Raw genomic sequence first — 27878 nt, forward strand, 5'->3', positions numbered from 1 at the left:
AATAAATTTAATTGAAAATGATTCAATTTTTACTTGAATTACTTTTTTACATTTTTTTCTTATGTGCTTAATCAAGTTTACCTTCTTTTTCAACTCTGCATAATGTTATGATTATTTAATTTCTTTAACTGTAACCACAGTTTGCATAGCAACAACATCTTTTTTTTTTGTTTACATTGGTTACCAAATTAAATACTATTTAGAGTGACTGGTTGTTGTAGTAAATTTGTAGTATTTTTTAGTGATCAATTTGTAAGAGCTTTATAGCTAAATATTAGGAAATAAGAAGAAACGTCCATGGGTATTAGAATTAATTTCTTCCCAGTTATCCTAATATTTCTTATAAAAATAATAATAAAACTTTTTTTTGAAAAAATCTGTATACATATTTTTATTTCAAACTTCTGGAAGAGGAAATGACATCCTCTTACAATTTTTTTTTCCCTCTCATCTTGTACTTAATTTCACAGCTTTTTTTTTTATTACTTTTTAACATTTTTTATTGATTTTAAATTTTTCATATTCAAATAGAATTAAAAAAAAAACATGTACGTATGTCTATGCTTCATTATAAAGGTTTTTTACTTAGCACTAAAGTATGTAAGACTTTAAACTAAATCGGAAAAACTTTTCTTTAAAGTGGTTTTAATGTTGAAATTTTAAACCATAAAAATAGAAGTGTATTTTACATTTCTACAAGTTATTTGTAGAATTGCTATTTTTTAAAGAAAGCAAGCAAAAGATTTTGGAATATTTAGCATTTCTCTAATGAAAAATTTTCTACCACTCTGATGAATATTTTTTGAATGACTAATTTCCAACACTGGACAAGTAAGAAAACTATATTTGCCTGGAAAGCGCAATTAAAGTTTAAGGATTCGAACATCGTGCGTACTAATTTCTTTAAAAACATGAAGAAAATAAAATATTGATTTCTGAAAAAGTTTATCGTGGGAGAATTTATTTACAATCGAACTTGACAAACAAACTTTTAAAAATAAATTTTTAAAAAAAGTTTTTAAATAAAATTTAAAAAGAGGGAAAGATTTCCTTTCCTTTCGTACTTTTCCCGTTTGCAATTATGTAAAAACAAGAAAATACCCAATTCTTCTCCCGCATGAAAACCAGGCAAATATAACAGCAGACGAGAAATAGTATTATCTTTTAGAGCTCATTTATTTCTTTTTCTAAAACTTTATAAAACTAAAAAGATTTTTTTTTAAAAAATTAAAAAAAATTTTAATTTCGAATTGAATGCTATTTTTGGTTTTCATAATAAAAGAATGATTTGAAAATAATATGAGTGAAATAATATGAATAATTAAGTTTTATTACTACAGCTTAATGCCCATTCAACTTAAGAGAACAAAAAAAAAAAAAAAAAAAAAAAAAAAAAAAAAATTCAAATAATCAATGAATTGGTTTCAATTGATACAAAATTTAATATTTTTTTGTAACATTATGAGAAAATTTTTTAAATTTCTAACTATTTATAGGGGAGGCATAACCCAGCATCTCCGGTGCAAACGCCGCACATGTCAGATTCCTTTTAATAATTCGTATTCTTTGAATATCTATGTACTGTGCTCAAAAAATAAAATTTTAAACTAGGGCTCTGATTATTTAACGAAGTAAAAACTAAATGTAACTTCGACTAAGGTAGCTAATTCACTTCTTTCAATTAAAAAAAAAAAAAAAAAAAATACTAATTCCAAAGTATTTCAGGTCAAAGAACAGTGCACATAAAAAAAATGAACCATCCTGATTAAATTTTGATCTAATGAACGGATCTTCACGTTTTAGGACTCAATCTTAAAAGTTCGAGGGGATTGCCTTAAATATATTTAAGGCAATCCCCTCGAACTTTTAAGATTGAGTGATATTTTGATATTTTAAGTTACGAAATCAGGCACAAAAACGTATTTTCTCTGAATAAACATACCTTTTTATCGATGGATTCGGATTTCTGACCCTCAAAAAATAATCTGGGGAATAGGGTAACAATAGTTAGGACTCTTTAATGTTAATTTTATTTTTGGCGTATTTCGCTATATTTCGAGAGCTTTTTAAGCATATTGAAAAAATTTTGCACACAATTAAAAAATTCGTTAACTTAGCGAATTATAAAATTCGTTATTCAGCGAGTTTCTTGCAAATTTTCTTAATAAACTGCTTATTTCCGGACCATCTGAGATAAATTATCCTCATAACAAAAGAACATTCACGAAACTATTCAAATATTTACAAATTTGCAACAATATTTTGCAGCTCTTCCACTCGTACAAAACAAAACTGCGACAGCAATGTTTTGCATTAGTTGTAATGCAAAGCACCGAGTTTTTTGCTTCCTTACTATTTAAACTCATAAAAATTCTTTCAGCTGAGAAACCTCATAAGAAAACTATGGTAAAGCTGAAGCAAATCGGAAGTAAAAGCTCTAGTTCAAAGACGAAATTTATGAGATCAAAAGACCAAGATCAAAGTCTCAGATCTAAACCTGAAACAGAGAGCAGCCTTAAAGAATTATCAGAACTTGAAAAGGAACTGTTTACAATAAAAATAAATGAACTGGAGGAAAGATTGGTTCGGTAAATAGCACTTTGTTTTCTTAATGCACAATCCATACTTTTTCTTTAAATCACAGTTTGCATTTTTTGAAGCACAATATTGATTTTTATGTAACGACGAAACTTCTTTCTATCAGTTTGATTCAGAAGTCGCAATAAAGACTGATTTTTTTAAAAAAAAAAACATGGTTAAAAACTTATTTAAATAAATCATACCAATGCCAGCTAATGTGTCAAAAACATTATGTTGTCACATTTATTAAAATTTCTTTAAAAATAACGCTTAAAATTATAAAACTTTATTAAAACCTATACTCGTTTTGGTGTCTATCCTTTGTACATTGATTTGATAATTTTTTATTATTATTATTATCGCATTGAGCGCAACTAAAATTCGTGGTGGACGTACGGAATACCTTGCAGTTCCACTTTCCGACTAGTTAGAGGGCTCAAATTTATACTGCAACAACCTGACACATGACAATGGATATTTCAATCTTTTCTTGACCGCTACTCGCAGAATTTACTCGTTTTATCACCACTAAAAATTTAGACCTCTATTAAATTAGCTAGAACAGCGGTTTGCAAACTTTTTGCGCCGAAGAACCCTTTAACTTAGAAATTTTTTTCTACGGAACTGCAGTCCTACGATGCTTAATTTTTATAGTATTTCGAATAATTTCATCTTCAAAAATCTTGGACATATGTGTTTTGCAAACCATATTTTTCTTAATTTATTAAAATAACTATTCAATTATAAACGCTAGTTTCTCGAGATTTTATTTATTCATTTTAATCTTCATTCCTCATTTTATCTTTAATGATTTTGGACTTGTGTGTTTTACAAACCTTATTCTTTAAAATGAAATACTATTAATTAAAATTTTAGTTTCTTGAGCCATTTTATCATTATCGATCTTGAAACACTTTGTTTCGTAAACCATATTCTTCTCAAGTGGATAAATAACATGAAAAAAAAATAAAGATATAAAAATATGCTCGCTTTGACGCAACTTGAGATTAACTCCAGTTGACGAAAAAAAAAAAGAAAAAAAAAAGGGAAGTGGGAGCAAAATTCATGTTTTAATGTGAGATTCTCTGTTAACCCTTCCAGGATCATTAAATTTTGATTAAATTTTTGTCAGGTAAGACATTAGCAAGGGCGACCTTAGACATGCGACTTACTTAAGCTCTTTGTTGTTAACAGAAAAGCGATTACTTAACAAAAAAAATTGTGGAAGTGGGTGCAAAATTCATGTCTTAAATGAACGATTTTCAGTTAACCCTTTCCGGAACAACAAATTTCGATTAAAATTTTAGTCACGTAGGACATTAGTAAGGACAGCCTTAGACATTCTAAGTGAAGAGCCCTAAATTCGCCCAATTTAAAATATATAGCGATTAAGAAATCTCTTGATGAAGTAACTCAAGAGTACTGAAAACCATAAACCAATAATATAAACAAGTAGTCTTTATTACTTGTAAATTAAGAAATTTTGCGTTTTTAGAATCGCGCTTAAATCTTATTAAATGAAATGTGTAAAAGAGAGACGAAAATTTTCAAGTCAAGAAGTTCTGTCGATGAAATTCCGAACGTTACAGGAGAAACTTATTAATAGGGCGAACTCCAAGTACAAGGATTGTGGTACGGATCTCTAAATAGGAACAGTGCACTAATGATGTCGGTTTTTTAGTAACACACCTGTTGTTGTTGTTAATTTACGTCGCACTAGAGCTGCACAATGGGCTATTGGCGACGGTCTGGGAAACATCCCGGAGGATGATCCGAAGACATGCCATCACAATTTTGATCCTCTGCGGAGGGGATGGCACCCCCGCTTCGGTAGCCCGACGACCTGCGCGCGAAGTCGAGCACTTTACGGTAGCACAGTTTAACGAGGACCCATACCGCACACCCTCGGTCCCTACGCAGACTGATCCAAGTGGTCACCCACCCGCACACAGACCGCAGCCAGTGATGCTTGACTTCGGTGATCTGCTGGGAACCGTGTCTTATCGATCAGTCCACTGCGGGACGTAACACACCTGTCAGGATTTGACATGAAATCGTCGAAAGTCAACACATAAATTAATGATAAAGGAAGACGAAACTTTCTTGAAAAATTGATAATTTTAAGTTTGTCCCCCAGATTAACTAAAATTTTAGAGATTTTCAGCCCGATTTTGGAAGATGCAGTCAGTAATCGGGAGTCTCCAAAAAATGCGGGGAAGTTGGCAAGTCTGCCCTTTTGTCCGATTACTACAGTATTTTCGTTAGATGCCCCCCCCCCCCCCCGCTTATTCATTAGTCACGTCGTGATATTTTTTCAGTAATTATCGTATCACTTCCAGAAAATTTCTATTTTCCTGAAATTTTTTTTACTTAATTATTTATGAAAAATAAAAAAATTTAGGAAATCTTTCAGCAAAAATAATTTCTGTTAAAATAATTTTTAAGAGAATTATTATTATTTTTTTAAATTGAAAATAGAAATTGTAGGACAGAATTTCGATTTTTTTTCTTCCCCCAAGGGGGATTTTCAACATCAGGATGAAATGAGGCACTCATGACTGCATCCAAAACCAGCACACATTACTGACAGTTTTTATATAGAATCTATATTCTATTTTTTCAAAACCAAGCTATCTTTTTACCCCCTAAAGACAAGAAGAATTTTTCTCCAGTTGTAGTAATTGACCCTGAGGCACAAGGAACGAAATTAAAAAAATTAAATCAGTTATGAAGATTTTCATCATTTGTTCTTACTTGAATAGAGTAGAGGGGGATTGAAATCCTTTAGCAAGTTGAGGCAACACAGTTTTCACCTTAGTAAATATGATCATTTAATCCGTTCTTCCTAGGCATTATCATAAATAATTCCTTTGTTGCATGGGTATTTAACAATGTGAAAAGATAAGTAACTTTGCCTACATAGAGTGGTGCGTATTTAAACAGATATATTTTACTTACTTATGCATTTTCAATTGTTATCTAGTTGCTAAGTAGACAAGTAAGGAAACCTTTTTTACTATTTTTTAAGCTGAATTAAATAATAATAAACCAGAGTCGATAGGAAAAATAGTTCAGAAGTTATGAGGGTTTTGCTCATACAATTTAATAGTAAAATTAATCTGACTTACTTGTCTCAAAAATTAGTACTTTCTGCATAAATAAAAAAAACCTTTAATTTCTGCTCTATAAGTCCGACTAGCTTATGTTGGGTTTTATTTGATTCAGCATAAAAATAAATAATTCTCCACTTATCTACAGATAGCAATACCAGATGCATAAAAAAAGTATAAGACAAATATTGCAATTTTTGCACATAAAACACTTGACTGTGTGTGACACAAACTGAGACTATGTGTTTTATCATAGCAAGCTTGATCTAATTCCATTTAGTGCAAAAATATCTCATTTGTCTAAATATCAGTTTTTTACCACTTCTGGCTCGAAGCCATTCTGTTATTTTGAGGCATTTTCATGCGAGGCCACACGAGACCTCCATAAACAAGTTCCAATAGGTCCGTTCTTTTCAATATTTACCCCAATATATCATTGAATAGTTCCCTTCTGTTCTTGATTGCATTCAAAATTACAAGGTTATGGAGTAGGAGTTTTTCATGGTTTTTCTATCCATATAATGCAAATGTTGGTTAGTTCCACCAAAAAAGACCTCCATGAAGACAAATTTCTCTCAATACTTAATCCAGGAGTTCCCTTGTTTACTGGATTAGGTTCAAAATTACAAGAATACTGAGTTAAACATCAGTAGTTGTAAACTGAAAATTAGATCGGCTGTTCAACGACAGCTATAAAATAAAATAATGAGAAATTCAAAGTGTTTAAAGATCACCAAAAAATTACATTGATAATCTTTACTACGTGTTTAAAAAACAAAAAACCTTTTAAAACTGTATTACATAAGCTCGCTCTGTATGCTGCAAATAAAGTCTGGAAAATTTGGATAAATGAGGAAAATTCAAGGATTTTAGTTTAAAGGCCATCAATCTCAAGGTTTATCTTTATAATGGATATTGGAGTAAATCAGATAATTAAAAAGTTTTCAATTAGAATTCACTAGCAAGCATAGAAGCACCTGCTATATTTAATTTTCATTGCATATTAAATCCAACACAGATCACACTGGATATACTTTCTTATCTACTTCTGAAAAACAAATTTTTTTAGATTTATTGTTTTCAATCTTAAAATATAAAGTATTCAATTTTCTCACACTAAGTTCCAAGCAGATTTTGTTTAAAATAAATACACAATGGTAGCTATAATAAATCACACATCCAAATCATATTTTACCAAAACTTATCGGCTTCTTTTTCATTATTACGGTCTAATAGTTAGTTACTATGACAAAGGAAATATTTAATTAAATTAGACTTTTGTGAGAATGTTTTATTATGAAGATTGCATGAAACAAATTAATAACCACTATCAAAAATATTAAGTTATTTTTTTTAATTACAATAATCTGTAAAAAATTTTCACACATAATGCATGAAAAACTTCTACACAGAATGAACAAAAAAAAATTTATTTATCACAACCTTTTAATGTGAATGTTTTGTTACATAGATTGTACGAATAAGGCTGCTTCATAGAATGAAAATGGTATTGCATGAAGTAGCTATTGTCTGGGAATTTGTGTATGACTTACTGAATAAATAACATCATGCAGAAGTATGAACACAATAGTTTTTATATTAAATGAAATCTGAAGGCAGATGATTTTGTACATTTTATGATGAACAGTAATCTGTTCTCAAGTATGAACACGGGAGTGTTCATTTAGTAAAGTTTTCTGTGAAAATGCTTTATCACACATACTGCATGAATAAGGTTTCTCTCCAGTATGGACAAGGTAATGTCTATTTAAATCAGATTTTCTGGCAAAAGTTTTTTCACACACAGTACATGAATTAGATTTCTCACCACTATGAACAAGGTTATGTCTATTTAAGTCAGATTTCCGTGAGAATCTTTTATCACACATACCACACAAATAAGGTTTTTCTTCACTATGAACAAGAGAATGTTCAGTTAAACCACGTTTTCGTGAGAATGTTTTATCACAGAGACTGCATGAATATGGCTTCTCACCAGTATGAACAACATAATGTGCTTTTAGAGTATACTTCATGGAGAATGTTCTATTACACATACTGCATGAGTAAGGCTTTTCTTCATTATGGACAAGAGAGTGTGTATTTAAATATGCTTTCCGTGAGAATGTCTTGTCACATACATTGCACGAATAAGGTTTGTCTTCACTGTGGACAAAAAAGTGTTGAACTAAATCAGATTCCCGCGAGAATGATTTATCACATACACTGCACGGATAAGGTTTTTCTTCACTATGCACAAGAGAGTGTCTGTTCAAAGAAAATTTATGTGAGAATATCTTACCACATATGCTACATAAATAAGGTGTTTCCTTATTATGAACAAGGGAATGATTCTTTAAACTTTGTTTGTGTCTAAATGTTTTATCACATACATTGCATGAATAAGGTTTAGCTTCACTATGGATAAGAGAGTGTATATTCAAAACAGATTTTCGTGAGAATGTTTTATTGCATAAACTGCATGAAAAACGTTTTCCCCTACTATGAACAAGAAAGTGTTCAGTTAATTCTTGTTTCTGTTTGAATGTTTTTTCACATATACAACATGAATAAGGTTTTTCTTCACAATGAAGAAGAGAGTGTTCAATTACATTATGCTTCTGTTTAAATGCTTTATCACACATATTGCTCGAATATGGGTTTACTCCAATATGAACAACAAAATGCCCTTTTAAAATATTTTTTAAAGAGAAAATTTTAGCACACACACTGCATGAATAATGTTTTCTTTCACTTTGAACAAGCGAGTGCGAATTTAAATAAGATTTATGTGAAAATATTTTATCACATACACTGCATGAATAAGTTTTTTTAATTTATCACAATAGATAAACAAAATATGATTACTACTAAAATATAATTTCAGTGATAATGTTTTAACACACACACCACACGGATAAGGTTTTTCTTAACTGTGAACAAGAAAGAGTTGAATTAAATATAATTTCAGAGAGAATATTTCATCACATACAATGCATGAAGAAATTTTTATTCACAGTGAACAAGAAAGTGGTCATATAAACTTCGTTTATGCTTAAATGCTTTACTACGTACACTGCATGAATAAGATTTTTTTTTACTATGTACAAGAGAATGTTGTTTTAAATTACGTTTTTGTGAGAATGCTTTATCACATGACTGCATGAATATGGCTTCTTTCCAGTATGAACAATACAATGTTGGTTTAATTTATATTTTGTAGGGTATGTTTTATCACATACACTGCATGAATATGGCTTCTCCCCTGTATGAACAATACAATGTTCTTTTAATCTATTTTTCGTGTAGAAGGCTTTATCACACACACTGCATGAATAAGGTTTTTCTCCACTATGAACAAGAGAGTGTCTGTTTAAATTACTTTTATAAGAGAATGTTTTATCACACACACTACATAAAAAAGGTTCTTGTTCAGTATGCGATAAATAACGTTTCTTTAAATAACAATTATCTATATAAGATTCATCACACATAATCCTTCCTCAATGGCACGACAGCCCATACACACATAATGGTTGAAGGATAATTACGAATGTGTACATGAGAATGTTTTGATATGGGAATGATTTAGTACGGGAAATATGTCCTCGTAGTAAAGTTATAGCAGAATTTTCGACAAAAAAATACACATGGAATATGTGTGCACTAATCAGGAATAAAAATAAATACAGGTAAAAATTATAAAATTAGGCGAAAGAAATTTCTTTTATTTATTGATGGATTCGACAGTTCTGCTGTTCTAGTACGTTTTATGCTCTCTATTTCTGTCGAATGAAGCAGTCTTTCCGAAACCTGATGGCTTGCGAAAAAATGCGAATTCTTCTCACATCTTCTTGCGGAGGGTATGGGTTTGCGTTTTTATTTTTAAATTTAAATTACGATTTTGATCCGAGTGTGAGTGATGATTTCGCTTTTAATAATCATTTCTTCAATCTACTAGCAGTTCATTAGCAGCGTGGTAATCAACTGTTAGCAGCTGCTAACAATTATTTCGAGTTAGCAATGTTTTGAATTAGCCGTTTTGCATTGCCGTATTCATGCATTATGAGTGAAAAAGCTTATACTGATGACTGTGATTTAAAGAAACGGGATATTTTGCATACTGGACAAAAACCATATTCATGCAATGTATGTGATAAAACATTCTCTCAGAAAGCTAATTTAATCAGGCACTCTCTTGTTCACAGTGGAGAAAAGCCTTTTTCTTGCAACCTGTGTGTTAAAACTTTTTCTCGGAGAAATAATTTAAACAGACACTCTCTAGTTCATAGGGAAGTAAAACCATATTCATGCAGTCTTTGTGATAAAACTTTTACTTGGAAAACTAATTTAAAAGAACATTATCTCGTTCATACTAGAGAAAAACCATATTCATGCAGTGTGTGTGATAAAGCTTTCTCTTTTAAGCAAAGTTTAAATAGACATTACGTTGTTCATACTGGTGAGAAACCATATTCATGTAGTGTTTGTGATAGAACATTTTCACGGAAATCAGATTTAAATCGACACTGTGTTGCTCATACCGGAGAAAAATCTTATTCATGCAGTGTGTGTGATAAAGCATTCTCACGAAAAACTGGTTTAAATGAACACTCACTTATTCATGTTTGAAAATGTCCTTATTTAGGCTACATGATTAATTTCTTATACATAGCTCTAATTTATGTAGCTCATATTTATTATTTAGCTCATAATCTTTGCTTGAGTAGATAGAAAAATGTTTTCTATGTGATATATTCATATATGATAAAACGCTTAAACAGAAAAGAAGATTGAAGCAACACTTGCTTGTTCATAGTGGAGAAAAATCTTTTTCACGTACGGTGTGTGATAAAAACTTTTCAAGGCAAACTAATTAAATGGAGAATTATATGAAACACACTGGTGGAAAACTTCATTCGTGTAATGCGTGTGATAAAACTTTCTTATTGAAATCATATTTAAATCAGCATTCTGTTTTTCAGAAAGGAGAAACGCCATATGCATACACTATTTGTGATAAAAGATTCTTAAGAAAGACTTCTACAAAATATCACTTCCTGTTCATAAAGATAAAAAACCTTATTCATGCAGAGATAAAACCTTCTTACGTAAATCGAATTTAAGTTATCCCTATTTTATTCATGCTAGTGAGAAAACACATTCATGTAGCATGTGTAATAAAACATTTAAACAAAGATAAACATTCTTTTTTTCATAGAGAGAAGCGACAATTATGCAGGCTGTGTAATAAACATTTTCACATAAATCTGATTTAAATAAACATTCTATATTTCATAGTGGAAAAAAACCTTATTCATGCAGGCAGTGTGTTAAAACTTTCTCTTTAAAATTCACTTTAAATAAACATCTTTCTGTTATTCATATGAGAAAGAAACCTTATAAGTGCAGTGTGTGTAATAAAATATTCTAAAAAAATACATTTTAGAAACTTATTATATCATTCATACTAAAGAGAAAATTTTTTCATGTAATATGTGTAATAAAACATTCCTGCAAAAATCAGGTTTAAAATGACACTACCTTGTTCATACTGGAGGAAAACCTTATTCATGTGATGTATGTGATAAATCATTTGCACCGAGATGTAATATAAAGAAACACTGTTTGTTCATACTGGAGAAAAACCTTATTCATGCAATATGTGTGAGAAATCGTTTAAAAGCAGATATACTTTGAATATGCATTGTCTTGTTCATAGTAGAAATAAAACCTTATTCATGTTGTGTCTGTGAAAAGTCTTTTAAATGGAAATATAATTTAAATAAACACTCTTATTCATACTTGAGAAATACTGTAGTTCATACTGTGTGTAAGAAAATTTTTTAGCAAATACACATAAATATTGCTTAGGTAAATGTTCATTTTGAAAAAAACACTTAAACCCATAGTGCGCATTGAAACGCTCTCACCAAAATATTCTTCACATACATTAGGGGTGCACATATGTGGCCTGCGGCAGCAATCTGAACAAAAAATTTAAAATTTTTTTTTGAAAAAAAAATATATGAAACATTTGAAATGTAAGTTTTTAACGCACCCAATTTTAAGGTAGTTTTTTATCATTATTTTTCGATGGTTAACGCTACGGATTTGAAAATTCCAATATTTTAAATACATCATTATTACGATGCACAAATTTTAGTTATCACTTTTGACGCTCTTTGTGTGTGATGATATTATAGTAAATAAAATGACTTTTTCGTTAGATAAACAAATGCTAAAAGGTTTTTTTTTGCCCTTCTAATTTTGATTGATTAAATAACACGGAGGTTATAGGTTCGATTTTCATCTGTCATTTAAGATGACGATCATATGCATTCATGTCATGGTCTGCCTGTTACTTTTCATTTTCTGTTCTTGCGTGGATCATGATGAAAAAGTACTCATTCTTTCTTTGCGTTACTTGTTTGTGAGAGTATGTCTACCTGTTTAATTATGTTTTTAAAATAAATTTATTATTATAGAAACTACGTTTTTTTATTCTGCGACAATCTTGGATGTTATTTTCGGTGGTTCTTGCTACCTGTTTTCACATAGTTTCTGAAATAGCGAATTTGGAAAGTTATGAAATGATTTATTTGTTTAAACTTTATAGAAAATCTAAATGTTTGATTCTTTTTTTGACAGTCATTGCTGCCCATTTCTGTATGATTTTTAAAATTTTGATATTTTAGCACGAAATTATTATGAATCGCGCGTAAAGAATCACTCATTTAGATAATCATTTTTTTTTACATGGTTTATTTGTGCCGATTTTATCGCAAATCAAATTATTTTTCAATCTTTATTTTGGTAATTATTGATACTCAAGTCTCGATATTTTTAAACGCTGTTGCAATACTTCGAATCCAGCATTTAAGTACATCACTTTTTGATATGCTTTATTTATGCTGATTTTATCCTAAATATAAAGTGACTTTGATAGTTTTTTTTTTTGGTAGTTATTACTATGCTTTTCCCTTGATTAAAAAAATTCTGATATTTTTAATACGATAGTTTGAAAGCACGTGAGTTTTGAATCACACATTAAAATATTTACTTTTTACGTGCTCTATTTGTGCGGATTTTAACAAATAAAATTCATAAATTTAACATAAAACAAATTATAAAATAATATCATTTATTGCAATAAGCAGTTTTTCGAACCTGTTTTTTTTTCTATCCTGTTATTGCTGCAGTTTTACTTGTGATTTTGAATATCCTGATATTTTAACTCAATATTACAGCTTGTGAAATTTGATTCCGATTTAAAATTTTTTGTAACTTAAAAAGTAATTACATATCTTAGCAAAATAAGCCCTAAAAACTTTTTTTAAATCAAAGTATTTATTTTGATAACTAGAATATTATTTTTTTTTAAAAATTTAATTCTATGAACAAATTTTTTAACGTTAAAATTTATGTTTAAATGGACTTTTGTATTATGTAATATGATAAAAAAACATAAATTTTCCCATAGTTTTTAATTATTTCAATTTATCTAAAAAAATTTCTGATAAATTGATTCTGATTCTTCTTTTTTCCCCTAAGTAATCAGCTCTGCAGTTTCTAATTTTAAACATTTAAAAGTATTTAATTTTATGCAAATATATTACAAGGTTAACTGACAAAAAGAATTTAGTGCCTAGAATAATGATGTTTATATAACAATTACTACCTACAATTGCTGTCAACATGTCTGTCTGTCACCATGCTTTGTCCATTACCAATACTCATGAAATTAATGGAACAAATTCGTTTTCTTTTGTAGGAAAACTCAGTTATGCGAATTCTTGGCTGACGAGAAGGCAACATTTGAATATGAAAGTAAAAATCTGAAATTGCGTAAGAAGGAAAGCATGGGTTTGCTAAATAAAGCATATCAAGAATTTTGCCTTGAACTACATCTTCTGGATCATGAATTAAAAATCCTTGAGGATGGATATTCTATGTCTGAACAGAAGGAAAAGGAAGATCTTGAAGCAATCAAAAGACTTAATGCACTGTCTTCTTTGGAGATGGAACTAGGTATAGTCTGTGTAAAAAACTCCCCATACCATTTATCTGGATCAGTGGTGGTGACTATGGTCACGAGGTTTAATTATTTTAAATCGGGATGTTGGGTTAATATTTAATAAAAATTTCGGCTCGGGTAGTCGAGAGAAGAAAAAAAAAGCAGTGTAGAGAGAAGCTCCCCTCTGTTAAATACAAATGCGCTATTTTTTGTTTCTATAGTAGCAGAAGGCCTTAGACTTTGTGGCGATAGGCGTTCTTTCGAAGGACATACTTTATAAGTTTTATTCAAATGCTGTCAGCTTTTGGAAAATATAAAATATTGGTCTGACCAGTACTCATTGAACTGCTCAGCGACCAATCAAATTATATTCGGTTCCGTAGATTCTACAAGTACGTGTGTCACATGTACTCGGTGTGTCTTAGCGGAATCGAGAATCAAACCCTGGCCTCTTTAGACTGGAGTCTGATACTCTAACCACTGAGCTACCACGGCCCGGTACACAATAAAATTCTATCGGTAACTTGGGTAGCTAACGAGGGATCAATCAATTGATAACTATAGAGTGATGACCATATCACCAAAATGTCAAGGCCATCACATAACAAACATATGGATTTAAATTTTTTTTTGATAACTGATTTTATTTAACGTTAATTTCTAACTTTTATTTATCTAATCTTTATTGCTCTAAATTATTTTAGTCAAACCATTCTAAACTTATGTTTTAACTTGTGAATATTTTTTCCTTTTCTTATATTATTTTATCTTATCTCATTTATATTGAATTTTTTGCTATGTAATTCAATTTATGTTTTAATTGTTAATAAAAACAGTTACAATTGTTAATAAAAAAGGTTAGTTAAGGATAGTTTACTCATCCAAAAATTTTTTTTTTCCTTTTTTACATCTAATATTTTGACTTTTCCGAAAATTATCAACCCTTACTTTTTTTTTGAGAAATATTATTTCTTACTCATTTTATATTTTATTTTTTTTACATTGTAGTTGAAAGGTTGGAAGAGGCTAAAAGAAGCGTAAATGAAATTGATGAGCTTGAATCAAAACTTCGACAATTACATCATCAAATTAATCAGAGAAATGATCACTTTAATGCCAAAGTCACTCTCTTGAGTTCAGACTTTATGGATTTTATTAGAAAGTATAATTTTTGTTTATATTCATTTAAGATAATAACTAGAAATATGTATGAATGTAAAAAGTGAACATAGAAAAAGAAAACTATAAATTATATAGTAAAAAGCTCTTATTTTAAGCTAAAGCTATATTGAAAAGTTTTTGTGATGTTTATGAATTTGTTATTATTTTATGATAAGATTTTAACTAAACTATGGAATGTTTCTACATAACCTCCCTCAGAATCCCATTTTATGAATATTTTTTATTACTTTTTGCTTAATTTTTTTTCTCCAGAGTTAATGCGCTTTACAAAGTTAGTGTTAACTAAAGAGATTTATTAAGGCAATTTCCGATTTATCTTTACGTTTTAGTTTTAAGTAATGAGGTATGCCATGACTGTTCAAAAATGCATGGCATCCAGGGGTCCCTCAAAATTATAGTGGTATATAAATTTTTGTCATAAAATGTATTTCATGTGTTGAAAAAGAAAACAATCCTGATCACCACAATTATTCAATAGCTCAAATACATATAAAGAGTAAAAATGTTAAAAGTGGTAAAATCTCAATTAAATTTTTTCTTACTTAATTATTGAATCGCAACGACCATCATGGCTTACATTGTGTTGTTGTTACTAATGCAGGGCTGATTGTGCTCCGGAAAAAATCCGGATTTCCGAATTTTTCATTAACAGTGATCCGGAAGTTTCCGGAGATCAAATTTTCAAAGGTGGAACTTAAAAACACAGTTTATTTTATTTGTTTGTAAGGGACAGCCAGAGAGATACTTTACAAGCTTATATTCATAATTAATATTCATTTTTTATCAGTAAATAGTTGTTATAATCATAAACTCAAAAAAGAAAGACATATTTGTAAATTTTAATTACTTCTCCAGGTCATCATAGGTATGTGTAAATGGTATAGGTATGTGTAAAATTTTAAATATATTTTAAGTAAACTAAGAAATATTGAGAAAAAGGAAAAAAAAGCCTTGTTTAAATTTTTTTCAATTTAAACTGTTTTTTTTTAAACTCAGGAAATTTTCCGGAATTTTGACTTCGGCTCACAATCACCCCTGCTAATGCCATTTGCCAATATCTGCAAGCCTGCTAAGAGTAACCAAGCGAATTTTCAAGGCAAAGGGTGCGTTTCTTGTTTTTCAGTAGTGCCATCAATGTCCAAGAATATGACTTCAGCCACACACACGTCACAACCCATTTTACTGGGAGAACCCATTCATACACGCACAGATTGTAATTTTGACCTGAACATGAGAACGATCTATCTCCAATTCAGTACCCCCAGAGGTATTGATTTGTTATGGGAACTTAAAGGACTTTGTGAGCCTGATATATTTAAGGTGCGCCAATCACTATTTAATACACTGGGATTCTTCGTCTACGGGATTCGAACTCTCACGAATGCGAGCCCAATGTCGTACCAACAAGGTTATCCCTGCTTTCACTTACATAGTAAATTATTCATATTTAAACCGAAATATTTATTTGCAATGACCTTCAATAGTAAACTGCAAGAATGTGCTAGAAAAAGTTAAAAATTTTAATTACATTTAATAGATATTTGCTTTTTATGAATTACCACTTTTTAAATTTTTTAGTCGCCTCATGGCATGCCTGACCAGATGTCTTGATGATAAGTGAATTACCACTGTAACAGTTTTGCAGGACAGTTGGATGCCCTTAAAATAATTTTAAAAACTACCAAAAATTCTGGAAATGTATAGATATATATAAAAAAAAAAAAGATAAATGTATTATTTGTCAGATTTCATACTTTTTATAAGTAAGCAAATAGAATTTTCTTTACAGGCAAACTTGTGTATTTTTAAACATTCGATTTTTGTTTTAAAGAAAGAAAGCAATTAGCTTATTATTCTAGACTTCTTTAAATAAAATAAACTATAAAGAAAAATAATACTAAAATTACGGACTCAAAAAAAGAGGGGAGAAATAAAAAAGCGAATGGGTAGGTCTCAGTGTCTAAGAGTTCTTACGGTTTTTACAAATTTATAATAGAAGTAATGAATTTACTTTGGTAAATTCTAGTAGAATTTTTTTTCATGGGATGCCATTTTAACATTTAGAAAACTGGCAGCTAAAAATTTGCACAGGGATGGATATATTTAAAAATTTGCAAGAACAGGAGCATTTTAAAAGATATTTACAGATTCATTGTAGAAGTGTCCATATACTGTGCTGAACCCTAATATTATTTCGTATTCAATGTTATTAAATCGAATTTCGTTTTAAATAATTATGATACACTGATAAAAAGGAAATCTAAAATAAACAATAGGAGAAAAGTCACTTTAGCATAATTCCAGTTTCCGAAACTCCCCTGGAGGAAGATATACAACAGTGTTCCATAATCACTGCCTTTAATATGTACTTTTAAAATTGTCAAAAATGAACTAAAAACAGTACAGATTATAGCAAATGTAAGTTAAGATTTAAGCGTAGAAAAAAAAGAATATTTTCGAAATCCAACAAATCTCTGCAGAAGACAGGAAACTAAAAACATGTTTGATTGTCTTATGAAACTTGAAGATTTTTCTAATATGTTTTACAGCTGCTACCTTTTTTCCTACAGACAATAAAAACAGGTTTTAATGTCCTCATTCACACTTATCAAGTGCAGACACTAAGGGACATGTATTCTCATAAGGCTTTATAGAAGCATCTGTTTTTAAAAATAATTTTCCAAAATTGCTGGGCAAATGCATGAGAATTTTTACAGGTTGAGCAAATGAACTGAATGACGCAAGAAATCTTTTTCTTTGGTAATTTTTTTAAAACTGATTTGCATTCATTGACTCATATTTCCTCACACATGGTTCGTATGCAACCTGCAAAAATTGAAAGACAGCTGAAAATTTCCTAGTCTTCACTTTAGAATAAAAAATTCGAATCCCTCCAGCCTTCGGATTTAGATGAATTTGCCTTTCAAGTTACATTAGACAATCGAATTCGTTTTGTGTTTTTCATCCCCTTTTTTTGTAACAAATTGTTAGATTTCAATTGTATTTTTCCCTTGCTTATTTATTATTAATTTGTGAGTCTAAACTGGTATAGGTTTTTGACTCTATTATTAAGAAGCCTGGTCATAGAATTTATTGACTTAATTTGCAGTACAATCTTTAAAAATTCAAATTTTTTTAATGTTGTGTTTTGGTATTCTCATATTATTTCTTATTGTGTTATATCACATTATTCTATTCTCATATTCGCAAAAATGCAACAGAAATATATTTTTTTGAGTAAAAATTACTAATTTTTTTAAATATATACGTATATATATATATATATATTTTTTTTAGTTAGATTTCAAAAAATAAAACCTGTCCCTTATCTTTCATAAAGTTAATAAATAAATAACTTGTTTTTTTTTTTTTTGTTTTTTTTTTACACTTTTGTGCTTTTAAATTTTTTTCTTACTTTCTCTCAGTAATTTTTTAGCCATTTTCCCAACTCATTCCTTAATCTATGATGAAAAATAATCTGTAGCACAAATAAATAAAAAAACTAGTTTTTTTTAAATACTTTTGTGCTTTTTAAATATTTTTCTTACTTCCTCTCAATAATTTTTTTAATCTATTTTCTCGATTCATCCCTAAACCTAAGATGAAAAATACTCTGCAGCGCCCACTGCTGTGTTTGGAAGGTTTCTGATATCTCGTTGACAAGAAAACTTACATAGTGATTATAAAATATCCAGTATATAAATCGCACATTTTTTCCCCTCATTGCAGACTGGAAGAAAAGTTGAATACCATGGTCGAAAATACCATTAAAGACAAAGAACTGAAACTACATTTACTGCCATTGCCTTACCAAGCACTGTTTATGAGTGGACAGCTGGGAAAGACTTGGTGTGATTCTGTACTGAAATCTTGTGAGAATATCTTGCAACAAAACGCAGACATAAAAATGAATTTGAATGCGACGGAAAAAGAAAGCCAGAAAATTTATGAAGACATTTCCAAATCCTTGTTTTCAATTGTGACATCACAGCAAGTAAAATATTTTCTCTACCTTATTTAAATTAGTACATTGAAAACTGTTCAAAATTTAATCCATTTATGCCAGCTTCAGTTTGTTTTAATTCTGCACTACCATTGCAAAAGCACAATATTTTGTAGTGATGTAGATAATGGACTTAGAGTAATATAATGTTTTTTCTAGTGTTGGCTTCCACTTTTCTAATTACAATATATGCTAGTCAGTGCGTCATTCTTAAAACTCAAGAACCGTTTGTTCTATCATCCTGAAATTAGAATAGCGACTAGTGGTAATTCTAGCTCTCGGTCCTAAAAATCAATCGAATTTTTGTTAGATCGTTTAGGAAAGACGCTAAAAAAAATTTGTTTTTTTTCTCCAATTGTTTTAGCATCAGCCATTGTTAAATTAAACTGTAGAGGATTGCTTTTTCCCCATCCATATGATAATTTCAGTGATGTTTGTTAGCTTACAACTCTGTTTGGTAAAAAAAAAAGTTAATTTCATCTTCTTAAATGTTAATTGTTTTTGATTCATTATGTAAGACAAGCTCAATGATTAATTTGACCTCATTTAAGGGTTACGTCAATGAATTAATATTTCTAAAGTTATTTAAAACTACCTGTTTTGTTTATAGTTGAGCTTTTGAAAGGTGGTTCTCTGTAAAACAAAATCGCGGTGCTATTATTGACTCCAGTGATGCTCAATTATATTTGGTTATAGGTCTTGCTGTGATTATATATCTATATATTATTTATATACGCTGCCATTCTTTTTGGAAACGCACTTTTTACATCAATGCAATATTAAGGGTAAGCATGAAAGAAATATGATTACGATTGCAGGGTTCTCATTTGATTCAGAAAAAAAAGTTAATAGTATTCAGTATTTAATTAAGGAAGAGCTGTTAGCAGTTGTAAATATAGATATTTGCTGTTAATTGCCAAAATTGCAGTCAGTGATTCCTTTCATTTAAGCAGTATTGTTTCTCATAACCTTGACGTCAATTAGCCAAATGTATTGCCAAGTGTCAGGTTGCTTTATTCTTTTTAAGAAACCCTTTTAAAGTTCAGAGGTCTGGTAATATTGGTGGCCACAAATGTAATAAACGATTGGGGTTTGTCTTATCTTTATGAACACCATCACATTTTTCTAATCCTGATGAATACCCTGATGATTAAATAGATTTCTGTTATAATACGTAATTTTGGATAAATTTGGTCGAATTCCAGATGCTTTTTTTATGTTTTTAATTTATTTATTTTTAGATTCGACAGCTTAATTCTCTTCAGCAGAAGTCTGCATTATTGAAAACTCTAGAGCAAAAAACCGTAGAGCCTTCAAATGTTTTGCTTGAAAATGAAATGCATTCAAAATATATGGATCATCTTAGTAGCTTGGTAAGACTTGATCTCGCAAATTTTTTAATGCAAAAAAGTTTATTAAAACTAATTCAACAAATTGAAAGATTATCTTTTTTTCATAAAAGCAATAATTATTTTCTCATAAAAGAAGAACTATGTACTAAGCAAAGCCTATTTATCACTTTACAACATAACAGTTTGCGGTGTGTGTTAGATGCAAGGGTGTAGCGAAGCCGGAACGCACCAATGTTTAAATCGGGACTCGAGAAGATATCAATACTTTTAATAAGAATATTCTTCTTTTATTAGAATTTTTTTAAAGGTTTTTCATTAAAGCTTAATATGAAAGAAAATATGATAAGTGAATTTTGAACTATCTATGTTACTGAAATCTTTTCATAATGAAATCGATTGGTCAATTCGCCATGCAGAAGATTTTCATTTTTGCTCTTGTGTAAAATAAGAAATTTTTAATCGTTGTTATAAGTTCAGATTCACATTATAATGGCTTTTATTTAAACATGAAGTTAAAACATATTATAAATTTATTAAAATCCTTTTTTTAATAAATAAAATTCTCACAGGTGAAAACAATCTATTCTGAGAACAGTTATGTACGATTATTTTACTTGCCATGGTTTTACAGGGCATTTCGTGATGTTAACTTACATAAAAATTTGCATAATGCAGGTAGTGAAAGTTGAAGGTAAAGGGGTGTTTAAAATGAATAATTTTCCTTAACATAGAATTCTATTGGAATGATGCTTTGTCACTAAAATGAATAATGTGCATAATAGCTCCAGATATGAGTGAGAATTGAATTAATTCTTTTAACACTTGAAGGCACATGTGGCAATGCATGCCACCTTTTAACACTTAAATGGCACATGTGACCACTAGCAAAGCATGACACCTTTTTCGGTCCATTGCAGCTTCTCTTTAGCCAGTATACTCCTCTAGCAAGGCGACAGGCTAGCTTTGGCCACCGTCTCATTCTTTTAACATCCGGGGTCTAGGTTATGGCGGTGGGTCTGATGGCGGTATTTGGAGAATGGGTTCAGTCCACTTTCACTTGAAAAAAAAAAAAAAATAAATAAATAGTTTTACAGAAACTCCAGTTTCAAAACCAGCAGTCACAGTATGATGTAAAATTGTGCAAATTAATAATTTTCATCAGCAGGTCACAATAAAAATGGAATATTATTAACATTAATCTATATCAAAGAAGTTCAATACCTGTTAATATTTTTATTACTAAAGGTTTCAATAGTAATAGGTATTTCCATACAAATTGAAAATACAATTCAATTCTACTGGAAATTGCATTGCAATAGTGACCAAAGGCTATTAATTATTTTTTTACAAGTGATTATCTTTTAAAAATATTTAAAAAGATCAACAGCAATTTAAATAGTAGTTTTTCTCCCCAATTACTTAGAGAAATCAAATTTTCTTCATAATCAATCACATATAAATGATTGATACAACTTTCGAATACATAATTTTAACAATGCTTGTTAATTTTTTATAACAATTGCTTTTAATGATTTACTTACTTTCTCAGGCTACTCACCTAGAAAAAGAAACAGGTGATTTACTTAAGAATCTCAGAGAGGTGGAGTGTACAATTGTACAACATGAGATGTCAGATTATGAAGCAAGGAAAGACTTTCACATGATGCGTATAATAATGCAGGCAAAAGATGCTATCATTAAGGAGCTTTGAATAAGGAAGGATGACAAGGAGCAAATGACATAATATATCTGTGTGTGTCCAATCGATAGTACAAACTTAGTAAAAAAATGGCTAACTTTGATTGAACATTTTCCAGAAGTTAAAATATCAATGCAACTTTTTATATATGGGTTCCTGTTTGGCTTTGTGAAAAATAATAGCAGTTAACAAAAGGAGACAAACTTCAAATATTTAATATATTTGTAACAAACACTATACATTATTTTGTTTGTGTGTGTATATATATATATGTTTCATAATTAAAGAGTGATTTTACCCCTGTCTTGTCTGCAATCTAAAAATGCTAAATTTCAGTATTTTTTGTATCATTATTTAGATGTATATAATATTAGTACAGTACAGAACCCGTTATCCAGAAATCAGAAAACCAAAAAACCGGGACAAAATTCGATAAACTTTTCTGCCATTTAAAAAAAAAAACTTTTTTTCCTCAGAAGATTTCAGGATTTTTCTTTCTTTTTTTAAAGATGTTTACCTTACCATCATTTTGGAAATAATCATTAGTGTATTACTTCATTGTTTTTTCTTCTTTTTAAGATTATTTCCAAATATTTTTTTTTAGTTGAGTTTGACAATAAAAAAAACGGCTTTTTGTAGCAATTCAGAAAACCGGAAAAATCAGTTATCCGGAATAACGATGGTCCCGATCGTTCCGGATAATCCGTTCCCTACTGTATTAAGTTTCATGAAAAACTTTTTTTTTTTCAATCCATTAAATCAATATATATTTTAATATAGTATTTAAGACAACATGTCATATATATGTTTTATTAACAATAATTAAAATGAACCGGGAAAAAATGTAATAATGAAAAGAAAGATGAAATGGATTGCACATAAAATAACAAAATTAAATACTAAGGTTTGTAATATATGCGAGATGATCTAATGAGATTTTTGTCAAAGAAGATACCACGAGTCGTAGTTGAAACAGTTTATCGGATAAATTTGTTTCAGAAGTATTGAAGGAAGGATCAATTATTTGAAATATGCACAGCATAAAATTTTTTGAATTACCAATATACACGACAGTCAGAAAAGTAGCGTTGTGCAACGGTCTTATCGGACAGAATAGCTAGGTTTAGAAAAACACGTTTTAACAAAGTGCATTAACAAGTGTTGATATAGAGATCGCAAATGATGTGACCTGCCTCTTTTGGGATATAGGAATAGACAGTGTCTATCACTCGGGAAGCAGATTCATTCCAATGACATTAGATCCATGACATTAGATTATGATGTCATTGAATATCATTCATTCAATATTAAACATATGTGTTTAATATTGAATGTTTGTTGTTTCTTCTTAATACATGTTTCTTCTTAATACATCTTGGCAGTATTTGCATTCTGACTGATAATCTTGTACCAGTAAATTTTCAATGCGAGATGAAACTCTCAGCCTTCCTGAATAACCATTAACAGCATCCCTGTGGATTTTTGAACACTCCTGCACTTTTAATCTTTGAGACACACATTTTTCCAGTCAAATTCTTTGCTACATAGTGCTTGTTCAGATTTACTTAACAATTTGTATAATAAAGCATTTTTTCTGGGTGATATCAGCCAATCTCTAGAAACAGATTCGTTGTTCTGTTTCTTCCTATAAAAATGCTGGCTGGATACTTTTCTTTCTGTTAAACCAATTGTTCTCATGAATTTATTTATCAACTCAATATTTTGCTTCGGTTTATCAACAGAAAAATATTTTGTTTAAGAATTTCTCACTTTTTTGTTGGCTTCATCACTTAGAGCTTTTTTCTTTCTTTTTGCGCAACCAGATTGATAAGTAGTTTTCATCATTTCAAAACTATCAAGAAAATCAAAATTTTCATATTGTAAAAACGTGTAAATCAAACAGTTTTCAGCATCAAAGATTGTAGCTCTCGCCTACAATTTTATTTATTTGTTAGGAATAAGATTATCGCTCTTGTGGACACCAATCATTTATCAGGGTGCGTAGCCAAATTAATTAACAAAAATAAGCACCCTTTAATCACTTTTCAAGCACTCAAAAAATATTTTTAAGCACTTTAAGAAATATAATTAGGCAGGGTTGGAAAGTTGTTGACAATTGACGATTTTATCTTGATTTAACCATCATGTCCAAAAAAAAAAAAAAACCTTTTGGTTTGTTTTTAACAATGAAATTTTGAAACATGTCAAACGAATGGCATTTTCATACGCTACGGACTGACAATACACCGAAATAGATTGGGGTTGAATTAATTGTGAAAACGCTGAATAGAACAATGTGAACTGTCTTTTTGCATAATTCGTAGCGGAAATCAACATGCTAAGGGAAAATTATTGAAAAGGGAAAATTAAGCACTTTTTAAAAACACCCAATGAAACAAGCACCTTTAATGGCTTTTAAAAATCGAAAATAAGCACCTTTAAACACTTTTTAAAAACGCTATGCATATAAGAGACTTTGCGATGGTGCATTCTTGTTATATTCGTTCAGTTTATATAAAAATTACACCAAATAAAAATTCAGCTGTAGTTTCGAATTTGATTAGTGCAATGTTTACATGAGTTAGGTTGCATCATGATATAAAGAAAATTTGAAATAAAAAACTACATCTTTTGAGAAAAGCTGTTTCTTTCGGCATTTAAAAAAAATAGTAACATATTGGACTTTTTACTAATTTTGAGGCTCCTAGGCGATAATCAGGCCCTGGATAGAAGCTGTTAGAATATTATGTGAGAATATATTTTTAACACAATCTTCACCTTGTCAGTAAATTATTCTAATGGACAGTTACAGCATCTCTTAAATTTATTTATTTTCAATCCTAATTTATTGGAAATTCTCACCTGAATCTGATTATTTTCCCCCCAAACGTTTATTTAATTATTAAACATTTAAATTACACAAAAAGGCCTCCGTAGGTGATACAATCGAAAATGTTCCCTGATTAGTTATGATGTGCCATGTGCTGAATGAAAGCTTGCTGCTTTCATCCGCTAAGGCTTTTCCAATGCTCTTTCAGTTTTAATCTCACTTAAATCATATGAACATCCTTTGAATATTAATAGTAAAATTTTTTGGAGTTAAATTTTTGGCTTAGTGCAAAATGGAAGCAAGATTTTTAAAACTTCAAACTGTTTATTTATTACTACAATAGTTGAAAAAATATTTATGGAGAGCTTCACAGCGAATCAGCATTTCTTTTCGGCTGAAATCAGTGGCAATCAATTATAGAAAATATTATTCTATTCCACTTATTTTTAAGTTAAAATAATGCTCAATTACAGCCTAATTACTTAAAATTAAAATCAGTCCCAGATTGGATAGAAATAGTATACATTTAGATATGGGGAGATGATCTTATTATTCGATATTGCATCATAAAAATCAATGTTTTCATAAATATGTACCATTGAAAAATATCTTTTCATCATACTTACACTATGTGCCACTATGCAAAAATTCAGAGAATGTAATTTAATTTTACTTATCTTATGCAAGAGTTGAATTATTTTCTTTTTAAGTAAATATTTCCTGATGCAGTTTATTTCTTCTTTTTTTTTTTACTATATTAAATGCACATTACTGCTATCTATTCTCAATACTATTCTTTGAGTAAATAGGAATTTTACTATGGCTAGAAAACTATTTTTATTTTTAAATTTATAAATTTTAATTCTTTCTGCAATATTAGTATTTACAAAGTACGATTATTGTTAACTTTTCTCCTTATTTCTGCAAGCTATTTCTCAGTCCTTGAAAAGCAGAGTTCTTAAATAGCAAAGTTAATGCATTATACATTTTTAATAACAAAAAGTTTCATTAAAATAGGCGAAGTATTCGGAATTGTCAAAAACGAGAGATTCAAGAATTTAGTCTGCTGAATTATATCAGCCCATCATCATCGCCACAGTCTATGTGCTTATACTTAAAATTTCATTTAAAGTAATGCAATTTAGCAAAAAATTTCAGCAAATATCATTAAGCTAGACGTTTTTATTTCACTAAAGCTAAAGAAATTTTAAAAAAAAATTTGAATAAATCCTAATATAATTTTTTAATGCAAAATAAAAAGAAATTCTAATGCCCATTTTTTACTATTTATTAAATAGACAGTAATGTTGATAACTTTTCTTGACATTTTTCTTTTTTGAGTAAGTAGGAATTTTGCTTTAGCGAAAAATTATTTTTATTTGTATTTATAAAATTTAATTCCTGTTTCTGTAATGTAAAACCAAATAAATTTTCAACATTATAATTAACAACATATTAATTGGCTTGACATAGATTAATGCCATTAAAATAAGGTTAATAAAATATATTTGAATACATTAATTTCGTTTTTTCTTTTCATTGTCTTGTTTTTAAAAAACTCATTTAAAAGCTTTGCAAAGCTCAAATTTTTTTTTTTCTTTTTTAAATGCTTCTGCTATGCAGAAGATAAACTCCTGCATTAAATTCAAGCTAGAATAAATAAATAAAAAGAGGTTTTATGTCTAGAGTGCATTTTAAGTGTTCATTCTAGATTCTAGAGTGCATTTTAAGTGTTCATTCTAGATCTTAAAAAAAGCAGGGCACTATTTCACCCTACAAAAAGGGCACCTATCACACACTTCATAAATATTTGCATCACTTTTCAGACATCCAAAATATAAAAAGTTTTTAATTTTATCATTAAAAAAAATCTTATTTTTTTTAAACATAAAATTCCAATTAAAAATAATTCATCAGCTAAATTTGCACATTCTATAAATTAGTTTTAAAATAAGAGTGATTTCTGAATTTTGAAAATGTTGCATGTCGTAATAATAATTTATTAAGCATATCAGGATTTTGAAAACAATGTCAAAATAAATGAAAAAACGTTTTGCTTTTTAATTTCTAAAAATTATTGGGAAGTAATTGAAATAACTGCTGGAAATTAATATGGACTATGATAGAATCGTTGCGAATCAAGCACGTGAAAAACTGATTACTAAAATATGAAAAAGCTGCCAAAAAAAAATATCCTTAAACAATGTTGATTTACAATACTTCAATCTAAATTGAGAATGCCAAAAAGTGACTCCCTAAATTAAAAAACTAGCTTGTTCTAATAACATTGAATAAAAATTATCAGAATAAGAAAAAACAAGTAGAAATTGCAAGAAACGACGTCAATTAAAATGGAATCGTCGAAAATCGAACGACTTAAAAAGTGATAACTAAAATTCGAAATTTAAATGTCCCATAAAATCTTACAAAAATATCAGAGAAAAAATATAAAAATCATATGCAAAAGGCTGATAAAAATATAAATAACTGCCAAAATAACTATTAGGTTTTTCGCAGTTGGTGCCGATACATTATCTAGTATTATAGACTCGATACGAATGACCTAATATCATCCGATGATGGGAAATTATAATGGAATTCTCAGGAATCGAACGTCGTAATAGCATCCTATTAATAATATAGGAATTTGAAATATCACCTGAAAGGGGCTGATAAAATGATAAATAACTGCCGAAAAATCTATCAAAAATGTCATGAAATCATGATAGAATCTTGTATCAAATAGTGATAATGCAAATTTGTACCTCGTGACAACATTGTATTAAAAATATCGAACTTGAAAATCCAAGTTAAAAATGCCGAAAACAAAATTAATCATTAAAAAATGAAAAAATATGAAGGAATCGGCAAAAATCGAGAGCATTAAATAGTGATAACTCTTATTTGAACATCATATTGCATTATAAATATCGAATTTTTTGAAACCATGTTGATAAAATGATACCTAACTGACAAAAAACCTATCATAAAACAATGAAAAATTGTGATAGAATCATCACGAATCGAACACATCAAAAGGCAACAAAGTAAAATTTCGAGCGTAGTGAAATTACCATAAAATCATCACGAATCGAACCTATCAAA

The 27878-nt window shown here is 29.4% G+C and overlaps 3 protein-coding genes across 5 annotated transcripts; 2 read left to right on the top strand and 1 right to left on the bottom strand.

The window, feature by feature from the left end:
- Positions 1–168: 168 nt before the first annotated feature.
- LOC107449659 (uncharacterized) lies at positions 169–22246 on the top strand. Of its 3 annotated transcripts, XM_043054764.3 has the most exons (7): positions 169–301; positions 2381–2588; positions 13465–13721; positions 14716–14869; positions 18619–18883; positions 20134–20265; positions 21794–22246. In XM_043054764.3, exons 1-7 carry the CDS (start codon positions 298–300, stop codon positions 21953–21955), a joined length of 1182 nt encoding a protein of 393 aa, XP_042910698.2. In that variant the 5' UTR covers positions 169–297; the 3' UTR covers positions 21956–22246. The 3 variants fall into 3 exon arrangements, with proteins under 3 accessions (XP_042910698.2, XP_087016944.1, XP_087016945.1); XM_087160818.1 differs by lacking the exons at positions 169–301; positions 2381–2588 and adding an exon at positions 9440–9553; XM_087160819.1 differs by lacking the exons at positions 169–301; positions 2381–2588 and adding an exon at positions 9743–9839.
- Positions 7105–9465, bottom strand: LOC107449660 (uncharacterized). Its single transcript, XM_016065262.5, has one exon. It carries the CDS (start codon positions 8333–8335, stop codon positions 7349–7351), a length of 987 nt encoding a protein of 328 aa, XP_015920748.2. The 5' UTR covers positions 8336–9465; the 3' UTR covers positions 7105–7348.
- On the top strand, positions 9756–11441 carry LOC147810817 (uncharacterized). Its single transcript, XM_087160820.1, has one exon. The coding sequence runs from the start codon at positions 9756–9758 to the stop codon at positions 10320–10322; it is 567 nt and encodes a 188-aa protein (XP_087016946.1). The 3' UTR covers positions 10323–11441.
- Positions 22247–27878: the final 5632 nt, after the last annotated feature.

The sequence above is a fragment of the Parasteatoda tepidariorum genome, chromosome 4 (assembly GCF_982258835.1).
Source record: "Parasteatoda tepidariorum strain Cologne lab strain chromosome 4, Ptep-v5.0, whole genome shotgun sequence".
In the NCBI taxonomy this organism is placed as follows: domain Eukaryota; kingdom Metazoa; phylum Arthropoda; class Arachnida; order Araneae; family Theridiidae; genus Parasteatoda; species Parasteatoda tepidariorum.

Bases quoted from the DNA above. Each gene is read 5' to 3' on its own strand.
- LOC107449659 (XM_043054764.3), top strand. The intron at 2,589-13,464 runs GTAAATAGCACT...TTTCTTTTGTAG, and splicing joins CTGGAGGAAAGATTGGTTCG to GAAAACTCAGTTATGCGAAT. The intron at 20,266-21,793 runs GTAAGACTTGAT...TTACTTTCTCAG, and splicing joins TGGATCATCTTAGTAGCTTG to GCTACTCACCTAGAAAAAGA.
- LOC147810817 (XM_087160820.1), top strand. From the start codon at position 9,756: ATGAGTGAAAAAGCTTATACTGATGACTGTGATTTAAAGAAACGGGAT.
- LOC107449660 (XM_016065262.5), bottom strand. From the start codon at position 8,335: ATGTGTGATAAAGCATTTAAACAGAAGCATAATGTAATTGAACACTCT.